Source organism: Myodes glareolus, chromosome 2, assembly GCF_982192425.1.
Source record: "Myodes glareolus chromosome 2, mMyoGla1.1, whole genome shotgun sequence".
In the NCBI taxonomy this organism is placed as follows: Eukaryota; Metazoa; Chordata; class Mammalia; order Rodentia; family Cricetidae; genus Myodes; species Myodes glareolus.
In genome coordinates, this window is record NC_142027.1 from 127,225,414 (window position 1) to 127,241,572 (window position 16,159).

Below are 16,159 nucleotides of genomic sequence, written 5' to 3' on the forward strand. Positions count from 1 at the left end.
ACTCGAGTCCTCTACAATAGCAGCATATGCTTTTTTTTTATTTTTTAAAGGTGGGGTGGGGTTTCACTATCAGAAGAGTAGGAACGAAGAGCCACAGAGTTGGTTATGTGCCTTCCATGTAAAGAACTGGGGACTGGCCCAAATTGGGTTTTCTAGACATCAGTGAGACACAGGGGAGGCTCCTGGGGCCAATGCAACACTCAGCATAGCCTGGACATGAGTCACAAAGTATCAGAGATAGGATGCTGTGGTCACTTTTATGGCTTCCTATACAAATGTTCACTTCTCTGCCTTGTGTGTTGCTCAGGGTTGAAATACTTTTTCTGCCACAAGTCTGCTCTCAGCTCCAAGCCCTCCTAGTCTTGCTTATTACTTTAGCAAATTCCTTTTATCCTTTCATTTGGAGGCATCAGGGCTGAAATGTGTGTTCTAGGGGGAAGCACAGACATGAAATGACTAAACTATCCCATACTCAGCCACAGTAACACATCATGACCTCAGCCCCTCTGACTTTGACTTTGTCGTCTCTAGCATGGCTGGAGACTGCACCACTTTGCAGGGATATAGGAATATGGGCAGAGTCAAAGTGTTCTGTATTTATGGCACAAACAATATACACTATTCCATCACTAGGAGCCAGGGCTGATCATACCTCTGACAGATGGTTCTGGCTACTATGACTGGGTGCCCCTGGGAATTTCTTGCAGATACTCCTTTGATTACACTGAAAGCATCAGTAATGTATCAAAAAGTTCTTCATGAGAAAAGCTTCTACCTTCAAAAGGTCAGATGGTAGCACTTGTATTGTCTACTAGGAAGGGTATGCTTAGGGACATGGGGACCCTGAATTGCATTATGTTGCAAGGAAGAGACATCTCAGGAATGCTGATTCTAATGCTGAAGTTTGCACAGCAGTTAAGAGCATGTACTACACCTCTACAGAACTGAAGTTCAATTTCCAACACCTACATACAACTTCCTGTAACTCCAGTTGTAGGGTATCTAACTCCTTTGGCCTCTGTGGGCACCTATACTCACGCATACATGTACGCGCGCACACACACACAAATTGAAATAATAAAATAATCTTAAAAAAAAAGGTAGATGTGTGGTATATGCCTTTAATCCCAGCACTTGGAAGGCAGAGATATGTAAATCTCTATAAATTTGAGGTCAAGCCTAGTCTATATATTGAGTTCTAGGCCATTCAGAGCTACATAGAGAGACCCTGTAAAAATATAAAAAAATGTATTGCTGACTTTGGCATTCTAAAGTGGAGGTTACCATCTCTTTGTTGTCTTGTCTAAGAAGATAGCACATTATATGAGAGTAGATACCTGAAGGTACTAGAACAGAGGGCTGTCTCATCATAGCTGGCTGGGGCACTGGCAGCTTGATTGCCTGTGACCATGTCCTCTAGGGAGGCCTGCTGGATCACATCGAAGCTGATGCCCATGCTGCCAGCTCCCTCCATGTCATTGATATGGTGGGACTGGAGGATGGTGTTGACTGCCAGATTTTGAATGTCCAGCTCCACGCACACTGCAGGGAAACACAGTTGTCCATGTACTGTCGCCAGCACTGGGATCATCTCCCAGGCCTGAACTGGTCAGTGCTGCCTAGTGATGGCAGGCATGTCACATGATCTCTGACCAACATCTGACTTGCCAGTATCCATTTCTTAAGACTTACCTTTGGGCTTATTCTATATGGTTGAGCACCAAGCCCCATGTGATAAGGAGTCATTAAATGGCGGGGTAGAAGTGCCCCCTTCTCTCACTCACCAGTGGAATAACAGCCAGAATTATTGATCTCCACAGTAGCTCGGTCATCAAACTCCATAACAAGGCGGTTGTCATCAGCTTCCTTCCCACCCAGGTCAGGTCGAGAGGTAGGGGACAGCCAAAGTAGGTGGTTGTGGCGCTGGAGGTGGCGTGCAAAAAAGAGGTCGGAGCCAAAGGTGGAAATGTCTTCTGGTAGGTTCCCAACAGGGATGTGGAAATACCTGTGAAGAGGTACAGGTTCAGTTCCAAGTACACTAGCATCATTTTGGGACCACTCACCGGGTCACACACTGTAGGCACCCAGGCTATAGCCTCATTATCTCTCTTCTTGTTTGTGTGGTACTGGGAAGCACACTTTTAGCTAAGTTCTACTACTAAGCTATACCCTATTCCTCACCTGCTCATCTCAAAGGCCTGTGAAAGGCAAGTGTCTAAATTGAGGTAGTGTCGGATCATTCGGCGGGCTCCGTGGCGTTGCCAGTCCAGAACTCCATAACTGATCTTGTCAGTCACTCGGACAGGCACTAGTGGGAACTCCTCTAAGATAGGAATCTCACTGGCCAGTCTACACAGCTCCCAGTTAGACTGAACAGCGATGAGTGTGGGCCCCCGGCGCTCTTCCTGGGTTGAGAAGGCAGAAAGGGCTAAGTGGACAAACCCTTGGGTTAGGAAGAGTTCCACCACTGGATCCCAACTTCTCTTACCTTGTAGGCAAGCAGGAAGCGTAGGATGGCTCTGCAGATGGTTTTCAAGTTGGTTTCAGCACGAACTTCAAAGGTGTGTTTCGGGGGAGGCAGGAGCTTGGGGCCCACCTTCTCCAGCAGTAGGCTATGTTCTGCTGAGTACAGGGCACTGAGGTTGGGCATTTGGTTGCTGCGCACCTAGGCAAACACCAACTTTTAGGCCTACTATATATATGTGCGTGCACTTGTGTTCTGTGAAGCTGAGTAGTCATGTCTTTCTATCTCTTTCTTTCTTTCTTTCTTTCTTTCTTTCTTTCTTTCTTTCTTTCTTTCTTTCTTTCTTTCTTTCTTTCTTTCTTTCTTTCTTTCTTTCTTTCTTTTTTTCTGAGACAAAGTTTCTCTGTGTAGCCCTAGCTGTCCTGGAACTCACTTTGTAGACCAGGCTGGCCTTGAATTCAGAGATTCAACTGCCTCTGCTTCCCAAGTGCTGGGATTAAAGGTGTGTGCAACCACTGCCCAGCCTGCCTTTCTATTTCTAAAACTGAATGGCAAGAGGAGTGTCTTTCTTCCCCTTATCCTGTCTTACCCACATATTCTCATGTACCCTGTGCCAAAGGACTCACAGTATCCAACACAAACACAGATGCTCTTCGCTGAGAGGGGATAAAGACCCCAAAGAGTGCCTTGTGGCCCTGTGAATGGTGGTACAGGTAGATATGGCGGATACTCCCTGTAGAAAAAAGTTAAATTAATTGCCTGAGATGCAAGGGATACAGGGCAGGTGATAGGGCTGTTGGTGGGGCCATACCTGGTTCCAAGTAGCTGAATTGGGCTAGTGAACGCATTTCTAGGTGCTCAAGAGCAAAGGTTTCAGCTTCCCAGCCTGAAAGGTGCCTTACCAGCTGTTTGTTGACTACACACACACATCCCAGCTGTACAAGGGCCCGGAATAACAATGGGACCTGGAAGAGTGGGTAGTGTGTTGGGCCAAATGGAAGACCACAGTTCAATCTGAGGCCACACACCCCAGCACAGCCTGTCTTCATTCAGAAGAAGCCACCTTAGGTAGACATGCTGCCGAGAACCACTTTCCTGTGGGGCTTTCCCAACCCATGCCCATTCCTGTGGAATCTCTCTTCTTATCATCCAAGTGGTTACTGGCCAGGAAGATAATCACCTGAGTTTCATATACGCCCTCAATGTCGGGTGCTGACAACTCAGTGTTGATCTCGTTGATATGTTCTTGGTACATGTCCTCTGGTACTGAATACTCATAGAGATTGTAGACCATGTTGGAACGAGGAAGAGCCCGATTCACCTGGTGACAATGTGGTGATAAGTCTGCCACATCCTAAACAGTGAATCACTGACCAACTCCCAGGGTCTTCAGTTCACTTGCTTCAAGGATTAAAAGACAAAGGCATAATCTAAAAGAACAACCTGAGGTATCTGGAAAATCATGAATGCTTTACAACTGAGGCATCATGTATCATTAATACTTGTCTGGAGGACGGGCTCCCAATTAATTATTCCTAGATCTCTCATTTTATGAACTGAAGGTTGTACTTACCTAAAACTCGCAGAAAACTATACTTTTCTGGCCAGAAAACTAGAAGGGTTGCTGAAAGGGCAATCCTTACTTGTGTACTGGGTACATGTATGGGATCATGGAGAGGAAATACACTATTCATGAATCTTCATAAGCCAACTCAAACCCTAGTCTCACTCCAAGCTGCAAATACATATAGACATGGTCAGAAGAACACAAAGGACTTGAAAACTGAGCTCACAACGGAACCTTTATACAAAGAAGACAAGACTGAACTTGGGGTCTAAATTAACTGGACTGGCTGCCTCAACATTCTCTAAAGACTTAAACAATTAAAAAAAAATTTATTTATCTATTGGGTGTGTGCGTGTATGCATAATGAGGTCAGAAGACAAGAACTTGAAGGAGTTAGTTCTCTCCTATCATGTGGGCTCAGGGAGGCTTGTAAGAAACCACTTTACTCACTGAGCCAGTTTACCAGTTCAAGGATTTTTTTTTTCCCATATAAATGCCCAAAGTTTCACAGTATCAAATGTAAAATGCTCACTGTGGACTATATTTCTTGATAATAACAACCAGGGAAGAATGAATAATTCTCAAGGGAGAAGAGAACCATCAAATGCCAGCCCTGGGATGACTTACACATCACAATTAATAACAGTTTTATGGCATCTATAGCTTTGCCCCACCTCGAGTCATTCAGATAGGATGGTTCATATACCTGTAACCCAGCAGAGAGGCTGAGGAAAGTCAGTTGAGAATAAGATCAGCCTATGTAATAAAACTGTTTCAAGAAAACAACAAAATCTCTACAGGAGGCTGGGGAGATGGTCTAATTGGTAAAGGGCTCCCTTTGTAAGTACGAGAACCTGAATTTGGATCCCTATCACCATATAAAAAACACGGAGCAAGGGTGCATGTCTGCAATCCCAGTGCTAAAAAGTTGGATACAGGAAATCCTAGGGATTGCCAGTCAGATGGCCTTTAGGAGCAAGCTTTAGGTTCAAGTGGAAAGTGATTAAGGAAGATACCTGATGCTGACTCTTGGCTTCCTCAAGTGGCATTCACACATACAGGTGCACACACATGCAAACATGCATACTACACACAGACACACCGAAACCCAAAACTCACCATAGTATCTGAGCTCAGCAAAAGAATGAAGACAATAGAAAACTGCTTATACGCGTGAAGATAAACCATAGAATTTTTTTTTTTGTCAAAAAACCTCCCAAAACAAAACCCCCAAAACAACAACAACAAAAAACAGAGGCCAATGATCAAGAGAAACCAGAGCACAGTGAATTAAGGATGACAGAAATATTTTGTATCTTGAATGTCATGATACTGGCCACTACCCATGTAGTATTATCTTTTTTATTTTTTAGATAGGGTTTCTCTGTGTACTTTAGATCCTGTCCTGGAACTCACTCTGTAGACCAGGCTGGCCTCGAACTCACAGGGATCTGCCTGCCTCTGACTCCCGAGTGCTGGGATTAAAGGTGTGTGCCACCACTGCCTAGCTCATGCAATATAACCTTAAAAAGATCATTTTACTATATCTAAATAAACAAAACAAAGTCTGGAAAAACAAATACCAAGCTGGTGATAGCTATTTAATAGCTAACTGAAAAATAGAGAAGGGTAGGAAATAGAAAAGACAAAAGGGGAAATCCTACAGATTGCTCATCCTACAAACTGCTTGATGTTGCTGCAAATATTCTGTTTACACCTTAAAAAAAAAATTCAGTGCTCTTAACTTCTGAGCCATCTCTCCAGTCCCTAAAGTTTACATCTTAATGTATTTCCACTGATGTAAACAACACCTGGGCCAATATAAGATACCATCATCCCAGAAAGATAATTATAGCATCTATGGAATGACACACTGACGTGAAGCTCTAATAGGTCAAATGCATCTATAGTTACATAAATGTGCATCTCACACACTAGCAGTATGGCAAGGTGGACAAGTATGCTCTAGGAAGGTGGTAATGTCTACCTGGATGGTGTTGAGAGTGATTCAGGTAGATATATTTACTATGTTATTTACGTGCATTAGGGAATGCAGGCAGTAACTGATTGTAAGATACTAAACAACAGGGGCTGGAGAGATGGATCAGTGGTTAAGAGCACTGGCTGCTCTTCCAGAGGTCCTGAGTTCAATTCCCACCAACCACATAGTGGTTAACAACCATCTACAGTGGGCTCTGATGCCCTCTTCTGGCAATGCAGATAGAGCGCTCATATACACAAACAAATAAAGCTTAAAGAAAAAAAAACTATATATATATATAATCTATTCCCAAGTTCACAGTAACATTTTTTTAATTGTTTGCCGTTGAGATAAGAGTCTTGCTATGTAACCTAGAGTGGCCTTGAATTTAAGATCTTCTTGCCCTGGCATCCTGAGTGTTGAGATAACAGGCAAGGACCATTCCACCCAGGTTCCTAGAAATTAATCTATCTACCTATCTGTCCGTCTGTCCATCCATCCGTTTTATATGTATTGGTGTTTTGACTACATGTATGACTGTGTGAGGGTGAAAGATCCTCTCTAACTGGAATTACAGACAGTTGTGAGCTGCCATATGGGTGCTAGGAAGTGAACCAAGGTCCTCTGAAGAGCAGCCATTGCTTTTAATCACTGAGCCATCTCTTTAGCCCTGGAAAACTTTTAAATCATTAAAAAGAAAAGAAAAAAAAATCTACTTACTCTGGAAACAATATAATTTAAAGGCAAAATAGTAAACATTTTAAGGAAAAAACTAGTTTACCTCTGTGCTTGGAGTTGGGTAGGTAGGGGGAATAGAGTGTGGGCCTAGCAATTCACCCTAGGTTTGATCTCTAGCATCAACAAAAACATAGTTCATGAGCTAAGTAAGTAACAGGGGCCTATAAGCATTTGGCAGATAGAGGCAGGAGGATCACGAATTGAAGGCCAACTTAAGTTTTATAGCAAACTCAAGGCCAGCCTGTCTCAAACAATGAATACTTCCATCCTGAAAACAATTCTAACTGATATACCAGGTTTTTACACAGAAAGGGCAGGGTAGAGAACCTCTATCCTGAAAGCCCCATGAGGTGACAGTCATCACTAAATACCTATGCACAGTAAAACACTGAGGAACTCCAGAGGGGAGCAGATAACCACAAAGGCAAAGTTCCGTATCACAGAAACTCCCCCACACAATCACCATACACAGCTCTACATGTATGGAAACCCATTAATCTCCTGTGTCTATTATCCTGATAAACCCTGCCCACTTTAATTTCTTTCTTTCTTTTCGATTTATTTATTTATTGGACAGGGTTTCTTTGAAGCCTTGGAGTCTGTCCTGGAGTTTGCTCTGTAGACCAGGCTGGCCTCAAACTCATAGAGATCCACCCACCTCTGCTTCCTGGAGTGCTGGGACTAAAGGCATGTGCCACTACCGCCCAGTCCCTGCCTACTTTTTAGGTTCGCATTCCACCAAGTCAATGGGCTGAAATCAGGTCTCACATTTTCCACCTACAATTATGTACCTCATTTATGTGTTCCTTGTATATAGTTAATGCTCAACTGTGAGCAGACAGCATCATAAACCAGCTTTGGACTGAGTTAACATACTGAGTCAAGTGGGACATTTCAACTAGGATGTCACATTAAGAGAGCTTCCTCAAAATCTTCCAAGAATCTTTGCAAAGAACCTGAAGTGTGATTATATTTCTGAGACGTGAATTAGCAGAAAGTGGGCTAGTGGTTGGTTGCCTGGGACTGCAGGGAAGGACAGAGCATTTGAGAAGTACAGGCTTCTTTTGGAGGTAATGAAGACTGAAATTTTGACTATAGTCATTACCACAAATTCACTAAAAACCAGTGAATTATATTATTCCAATGAATAGGCTATATGGCAGACGAACTTATATCCCAATAATGCTGGTAACTACAACAATACTTATAAAAACTATTTGCAATCTCTATCCAATCCTCCCCTGCTCATCAGGTTGATGGATAGCAGCAGTCCCCGTTCCTGAACATGCACAGACATGGTTTCGAGTAACTCTTTACAAGATTCCAGTATCAATAAAGTACTTAGGAGATGGAGACAAGGCTACATGGCTCACCAGCTCTTGGGTCTGTAAAGTCCATGCTCCTAACCAATTCTTTGTGTGGCTTCCATCATGTCACCTTAGAGGTGACCAGCAATACCAGGGGTCTCCCTACCTTGCGATATGAAGGCCCTTCCTCTGTTTTGGCTACCCGCTGGTTCACATAGAATACTCGAGAGATGCTCAGCTTGATGCAGTGCAAGTCACTGCCGATGATGGCCCATAGCCTGAAGAGACCGGCTTGGTTGGTTTCACTGATCTGAGAGGAAATACAGAATACATAATCACATAAGATACTGACACCTGTGAACAGGTTATCTCCCAAGGAGCCTCCACCCTCACCCACACCCTCCTAGGTACAGGACCCCTGTGATAGGAATAGGCAGGAAGTTGAAGGCCTTTCTTATCTTTCATCCTATATTGCAGGACTGGCTGCATGCTCCCTCCTTTGAGCTCTTGAAGGGTTGCTCTCAACATCTTGCCACTCCTATGAGTGACGGCCCACACCTGTACAATTTGCCAAGGAAGGTCCAGAATGCTGCGGGCAGTTCGTCGCAAAAAGTTTCCCAGACCCGTGGCAGGTCCCTCTCGGATAGCCCCAAGCCTCGGCACATCTGTTGACTCTAGACGTTGTTTCTTTCTGCGGGCCAGGCGCTGTTGGGCCTGCAGCTGCCACTTTTTCTTGTGGAACCGGAGCCAGACCAACCACTCTTCCTGGAACAGATAGTAATGGAAGATTGCTAACACATGTTGTCCACCAACACCTTTCAAATTTCAGGAAATTCAAATGCTAACACTCAGGCATTTCTGCAACTTGTTCCACGGACAGGATTTGCCTTAGCCCTTTAGGAGACAAAGTAGCATGGCAACTTTCCCCACGTCCTTTCTGGCTTCCTTGCTTCTTACTTGGGTGGTTCCGAGGGAGGGAGGCTGCCCCAAGACCTCTTGCCAGGGCACAGTTAGTGCAATATCCTGAGATTCCTCTTGGCTTTCCCAGACTCGCTTCCTCTTAGCAGCAACTGGGATTGCACAGTGGTATGGTTTTGTGAGTCCAAGGTCCTCGATGTCTGGAGTGCAGACACTCAGATTGCTTTCTGAAGCCTGAGCCATCACAATCTGGGAACACACAACCAAGATTTATTAATTCAGAATCTTAATCTGGTAAATCACAGAATTCACATAATTCAAACACATCTGCTGAAATTGGCTATTAACAGACTAACATAAGTTTCATGAAAAGGGGGTCTCACCATGTAGTACCAGCTAGTCTGAAACTCTCTATGTAGACCAAGCAGGTCTAGAACCTCTAAAGATTTGCCTGTCCTTGTCTAGAAGCACTGAAATTAGATTATTTGTCTTAATTTTCCAAAGGAAGCTTTGTTTTAAGTTTCCCAACTGTTTATCAGAGAATGGTAATTCTTTCAAAAAGATGTGTATATTGGTGAGTCCTTAAATTTTTTACATGGTTGTTTTGAGTTAAAACTGAGGTTTTAGCATAGTTAATTTAAGCATAAGTATTAAGGGAGAAAAGAAGAGGGCACTTACACAAATTGAGTGTTTCCCAAGACAGAATTGTGTGTGTGTGTGTGTGTGTGTGTGTGTGTTTTCGAGACAGGGTTTCTCTGTAGCTTTGGAGCCTATCCTGAACTAGCTTTTTAAGACCATGCTGGCCTTAAACTCAGAGATCCGCCTACCTCTGCCTCCTGAGTGGTGGGATTAAGGCATGCACCACCACTGACGTGCCAAAATTGTTTTAGTGGTTTTTTTCATTTTTTCATAGGATGGTACGCTGTAGCCTAAGTAGGCTTTGAACTCAGGATCTTTATGTCTCAGCTTCCCCAGTAGCTGTAATTAGAGGTCTGCAACACCAAAATCAGCTTAGCATTCTTAAAATATTATTATTTTTAAATTAAAAACTTATTATTTATAATTATTATTATTTCATTAGTATTTTGTCTGCATGCATGTCTGTACTACATGTGTACCTGGTTGGTGCCTATGGAGGCCAGGTGTTGGATCACTTAGAATTGAGTTACGGATGGTTGTGAGCTGCCATGTGAATGTTGGAATTTGAACCAGATCCCCTGGAAGAGCAGCTGAGGCAATATAGTACTGTGAAAATACCTTATATTTTAAAAGACCAGAACTTTTGCTGGACTTCACAGCCAAAATTAGTAATATACCTTAAGACTAATTAGAACAAGACTGCAAGCCTACTGTGTACTCAAACTGTTGATCATGCTTTTAAGAGAACAATGTAGGGGGCTAAAGAGATGGCTCAGCGGTTAAGAGCATTGCCTGCTCTTCCAAAGGTCCTGAGTTTAATTCCCAGCAACCACATGGTGGCTCACAACCATCTGTAATGAGGTCTGGTGCCCTCTTCTGGTCTGCAGGCATACATGCAGACAGAATATTGTATAATAAATAAATAAATAAATATTAAAAAAGAGAACAATGTAACAATTAATTGCCTTGAATTTCCCATGTAACCAACTTTTATAACGTAAGCTAATGCATAGCTATAATCTTAAATCAGGTACTCTTCTTCCATTTCCCTGACCCAGATAATGCACATGTATCATTTGCTGAAAGCAGCAAATACAGAAGTGTAAGCAACTTCCTAAAATCTACCACAAAGGCTGAAAGCATCCATTTATGGATACTGGCTGAAAAACAACGATGTTTGTTATCTGGGTTAGTTAGTCTTGTAAAACTGTTAAAGATTTCTCTGAAGTCATTCCTTCCCCATGTGATGCTTTCTACTCTGTTCAATAAATACAGCAAAAAGCCCTTTTGCTAGGGATAGATACACAGAGACAGATACCATTCAAGCAGACGAACAGACAGAAACAGACATACACAAAGAGAGCCAGACAAAAGGGACAAATTCATATGACAGACTTTAAGCTGGCATAGATTCAGACTCAAACAACAGGGAGTATGAAGTAGAGAATTCAAATATGAACTAGTTCGTAGTTAAATGACTCCAAGGGGAAGTGCTTTTATTTCTTTCCTTAATTCAACACCAAAGCACTATTGGTATCCTGGAGTTAATCACTAATGTATACAATGTAAGCAAGCAGCCAATACTCTTACATGTTGAGGCATCTCTCTAGCCCCTAATTACTGAACATAAGATGTCATACGCCCCTAATTCCTGAGCAAGAACATGATCTCACTATGGAGCCCTCACTGGCCTGAATTACCAAGCTGACCCCAAACTCAGAGATCCTCTGACTTCTAAGTGTTGGAATGAAAAACATAAACCATTACATCTGGCTGAGTTTTCTTTCTTTTTAAAAACGTGTGTGTATTTGTGTGTGTGTGTGTGCGCGTGTACTTGTGTATTGGGGATTGAATGCAAGACCTCGTGCAAAACAGATAAACACTCTCATGCTGAGCTATCTCCCAGACCTAGATCAGCTTCTTTTCGCAAACATTTGGTTAGTATATATACTTTTAAGGTACAGCTTTTGCAAATGTCACACTGTTGAAGCTTTAAAATCTAAACTGGGCATGTAGATACATGCTTGTAATTTCAGCTCTCAGGAAGTTGGGGTAAGAGGACTGGGAGCTTAAGGCCAGCCTCTGTTACACAGAGGGTTAAAGATCAGCCTGGTCTAAGGCCTTGCCTAAAAAAGTAATATAAACCAGAATGGTGGTATATGACTTTAATCCTAGCACTCAAGAGGCAGAAGCAGGCAGATCTCTGAGTCTGAGGCCAATCTGGTCTACAATGGGAGCTCCAGGACAGTCAGGGCTATAATAGAGAAATCCTGCCCCCCCCCAACAAAAATCTATTTCAAGATTTGTTTATTATTGAATTTCTATAACATTCTGACTTATAACTCACTTTTGCTTTTGTTTTGAGATAGAGTGTATCATGCTGTATTCCAGCCTGGTCTTGAATTCATTTCCTGTCTCTGCCTCCCAGCTCCTAGGACTATAGGTCTATAAGACATCACAACTAGCTACACTTCTAATTTTCAACCCATGAAATCTTTCCTGGGCTGATGGCTCAGCAGTTAAGAGCACTGACTGCTTTTCTAGAGGGTTCAATTACCAGGTTGGCTTACAATCATGTATTAACTCCAGTTTCAGGGAATCCAACACCTTCTTCTTACCTCCGTGGCATTAGGCATATGCCTAGTATCTCACAGTCATATATGCAGACAAAAATACCATACACATAAAATTGTTTTAAAAATTCTTTTTCCACCAGGTGGTAGTGGTACATGTCTTTAATCTTAGCACTCAGGAGGCAGAGGTAGGCAGATCTTTGTGAGTTCAAGGCCATCCTGGTCTACAGAGTGAGTTTTAGGACAGCCAGAGCTACACAGAGAAAGCCGGTCTCGAAAAACTTAAAAAATTTTTTTTTTCCCATTTCTAATTTTAGCTATACTTTTTTAAAAAAAAATTTTATTTTTCTGTGTATGTCTGTGTAAATGTATGCCATTTGTGTATAGGGGTCTGCAGAAGCCAGAAAAGGGTGCTGGATTCCCTGGAGCTAGAGTTTGAGGCAGGTGTAAGCCACCACCAGATATGAGTCCTGTGAACAGAACTTGCATCCTGGGAGAAGCAGGAAGGGTTCTTATCAGATGAGCATGAGTATTTCCAACTTCTTACTCATACTTTTATTGTGCAGTCTTCAGTCTCTCCAGGAAATTTCATTTTGATTGAGAAAACTGAAGTCTACAGTAGTAATCCAGTTTAGGTCTAATTTGCATTCCTTATCATTTACATATGAGTTCTTCATACACACCTGATGACTCACAATCTGCTTCCTGTTATATAAAATGACACTGGAGGGCACTAGTGAGTAAAGTACCACAATGCACACTTTTAGGGATAAAGTTTCTTTAGAGGTGGTATTTGGGAAATTATGGGCCAGACAGGGGCAGGATCTCTGTGAGTTCAAGGCTAGCCTCTCCTATATAGGAAGTTTTAGGACCACAGAGAGACTCTGTCTCAAAAACAAAACAAGGAAAATTTATGCATAGCAGCTTGCAGACATTGGTACACTGTGTCCTGTGTGTTACCTGTCTCTTTCCTTCAAGGACAAACAGTTCACTGATCTTCTTTTGCTTGTAGACATCATTCTTTTCTAGCAGTTTTTTATGCAGCCAGTCTGGGTGTTTGACACGTGGAACTGGGTTCTTCACCTGCATAAGGATGATACAACCAGGAAGGAGTCTCATGTGGGTCTACTGGTGACTAGGTGTGGGGTGGGATCCCTGGCTTTTGTCTCACCTGCTGGAGGGCTGCAGGAATGGTGATGATTTTCTGGATGGCACTCCCTAGCCGCTCTATGTAGTAGTCCCAGTCCAGAATCTACATGCACAAAACATGAGAAGTAGCAATTTTCGACATTGTTTTATGCCAAGAATTACTAAATGTGTGTGTCTCACTTCATCTTCTAGAAACTCCACGCTTATTTTAGAGGTAGAAACTTGGCAGCGAGTTTAATGAGACTATAGGATCATGAAATAGTGGATGGTTAAGATAGTACCTCAGTTTTATTCCATCTGAGAGCAGTTTAAGGGAGTCTCTAGCATTAGCTTCCTGATGCTCTAGCCCAGTGGTTCTCAATCTTCCTGTTGTGACCCTTTAATATAATTCCTCATGTTGTGGTGATCTCCAAGCATGAAATTATTTTCATTGCTGCTTTGTAACTGTAATTCTGCTACTGTTATGAATCATAAAGTAAACATTTGTATTTTCCAATGATCTCAGGAGACCCACATGAAAGGGTCATTTGACCCTCTCAAGTGATCTTGACCCACAAGTTGAGAATCACTGCTCTGAATACTCTGTTTCCCTACCTATCATATGTCAGAAAAGAGGATATCCTAAGTAAAGCTCTAATTGAGTCTAATTGATACAAGTCAGGTACATTCTGCTCTGATGAGCTTTTTTCTAAACTTTTAAGAGTACAAAAATGTGTCAATACGACTCAGCAGACATAGACACTTGTCTCATGAACTTAGATTTCTGGCACCCACATGATGAAAGAGAATCAATTCCTGTTAAGTTATCCTCTGATTTCCACATGTGTACCTCCCCACTAATAAAAATAATTGGCACTCACTGTGCGAATATCAAAGTCTTGAAGTGATGAACTCTTTAGCCATTTCCGGAGAAAATGTTTCCTCACTGTAGGCTCTGCTTGGAAAATGGCAAGAGGAATGGCCCTAAGTCAGGGAAACAAACATAAACATATCTAATCATAAACAATGCAAATCCTGCTATAACTCTTATCAAATGTACACAGGATAAAAATTCTGTACACATTTATAGCTTGTATGTGATGTTTATAACAATGAAGGATTAAGTAATACTTTATCATATTAAAACACTAAGGTTAGGAGCTAGGGAAGTAGCTTACTGGTTGACTACTTGCTTATCCTATGTAGGACTTGGTTTCATCCTGAGAAATGTAAAACAGAACAAAGTATAAGGAGAAGAGGAAGAGAAACACATGAACGGATAAAGAAAATATCGCAGAGGCATACATACTATATGATGTAGAGGCATGATAGAGTTAACTATATTCTTATTTTATTAAGTGTTTTACTCAGTCATAAAGAAAAATGAAATGATGTCCTTTACAGGAAAATAGATGGGACGAAACATTATGTTAAGAGAAACAATACAGAAAGACAGATACTGCATGTTTTGTTCAACATGTAGCATCTAGATTTTAAAAAGACATTAAAGTACAAAGGAGCCTATTTGGGAAAAGGAACAAAAGTGGGGGGGGGATTGTGGTGGTTTGAATGAGAATGGCCTCTATAGATTCATATTTGAATACTTGGTTCCCAGTTGTAACCGTCTGGAAAAGATGAAGAGGCGTGGTTTTGATGGGGATGGGCTTTGATAATCTCCATTCCCAGTTATCACTCTCTCTGCTCTTACTAGGGGATCAAGATATAAGGTATCAGCTATTTCTGTTGCCATCCCTTTGCTCTGTCATCATGGACTCTAACTCTCTCAAATAGTAAACTCAAATTAAACATTTTTTTTAAGTTACCTTGGTTATGGTTCTTATCACAACTATATAAAATTAACTAAAACAGGGACAAAAGAGGGCAATGACAAGTTAATATGATCAAAGTATGTTATATGTTACATGTCACAATGAAATCACCTATTTAGTACAAATAATTGAGTAAGAAAAGGGCTGAAAGCTGGGTGGTGGTGGTTGTGCACACCTTTAAATCCTAGCACTTGGGGGAGACAAAGACAGGCAGATCTCTGTGAGTTCAAGGCCAGCCTGGTTTACAAAGCGAGTTTCAGGACAGCTAGGGCTGCTACACAGAGAAATCCTTCTCTTGAAAAGAAAAAAAAAAAAAAAAGGAAATGGCTGAAGTTGAACATTATTCTCTGCTGCTGTTTGTTCTGTTTCTAGTGTGCAGCCACTATTCAGAGCTGTTTACAACTATTCTTACATGCGAACAAGCAGACATGTTCACTAAAACATGTTCACTGGGTAAAATACATAGGAAATGGAATGCTTTTCTAAGGAATGAGTTGGTTTTCACATTACCAATAAAGCAGCTATCAAGTTTCAGTTGCCACAAAACAAAATGCTTTTAACTGTTTGTGAATTATTACAAACATAAAACAGCAAATACTCATACATGCACTCAACTTTGTCAGCTGTAATACTCTAAAATGTCATTTCCTGTGAGAGAGAAGAAAGAGAAACACTGGACACCGTATGCAGTTTCATCCTGTCCCCTCATCACACAGAAGTCAACACAACCCTTATTAAGATACTTATTACTTTTGTGCATGTCTTTTTTGATGTAGCTACAAGTAAAGAAAGCTAGGTGGCAGGGCTATCATCATCATCATTATTATTGGTATTATTTTTGAGGCAAGGTCTCCTGATGTGATCTAAACTGGCCTGGAACTTGCTATGTAGTCCAGGTGGGCCTGTCTCAGCCTCCTACATGTTAGGATGACAGGTGTGGATTACCAAACCCAGCTCCTACATGGTAGTCTTGGCAAAATTCTGTCTGAAACTCCTTAGAGCTTAGTGCTTAGTT

At 41.8% G+C, this 16,159-nt stretch overlaps 1 protein-coding gene across 1 annotated transcript in view; it reads right to left on the bottom strand.

Annotated features, from left to right (window-relative positions):
* Positions 1-16,159, bottom strand: part of Pole (DNA polymerase epsilon, catalytic subunit) — a 52,867-nt gene that overhangs the window by 10,120 nt on the left and 26,588 nt on the right. The window contains exons 27-39 of the mRNA XM_048447477.3: positions 14,197-14,299; positions 13,359-13,439; positions 13,148-13,270; positions 9,015-9,224; positions 8,616-8,822; positions 8,224-8,367; positions 3,645-3,785; positions 3,276-3,429; positions 3,091-3,197; positions 2,489-2,665; positions 2,182-2,405; positions 1,785-2,005; positions 1,338-1,542 (exon numbers count right to left, since the gene is read on the bottom strand). Of these exons, the coding sequence (XP_048303434.3) occupies positions 1,338-1,542; positions 1,785-2,005; positions 2,182-2,405; positions 2,489-2,665; positions 3,091-3,197; positions 3,276-3,429; positions 3,645-3,785; positions 8,224-8,367; positions 8,616-8,822; positions 9,015-9,224; positions 13,148-13,270; positions 13,359-13,439; positions 14,197-14,299 (2,097 nt within the window). The remainder of the gene's footprint in view (positions 1-1,337; positions 1,543-1,784; positions 2,006-2,181; positions 2,406-2,488; positions 2,666-3,090; positions 3,198-3,275; positions 3,430-3,644; positions 3,786-8,223; positions 8,368-8,615; positions 8,823-9,014; positions 9,225-13,147; positions 13,271-13,358; positions 13,440-14,196; positions 14,300-16,159) is intronic.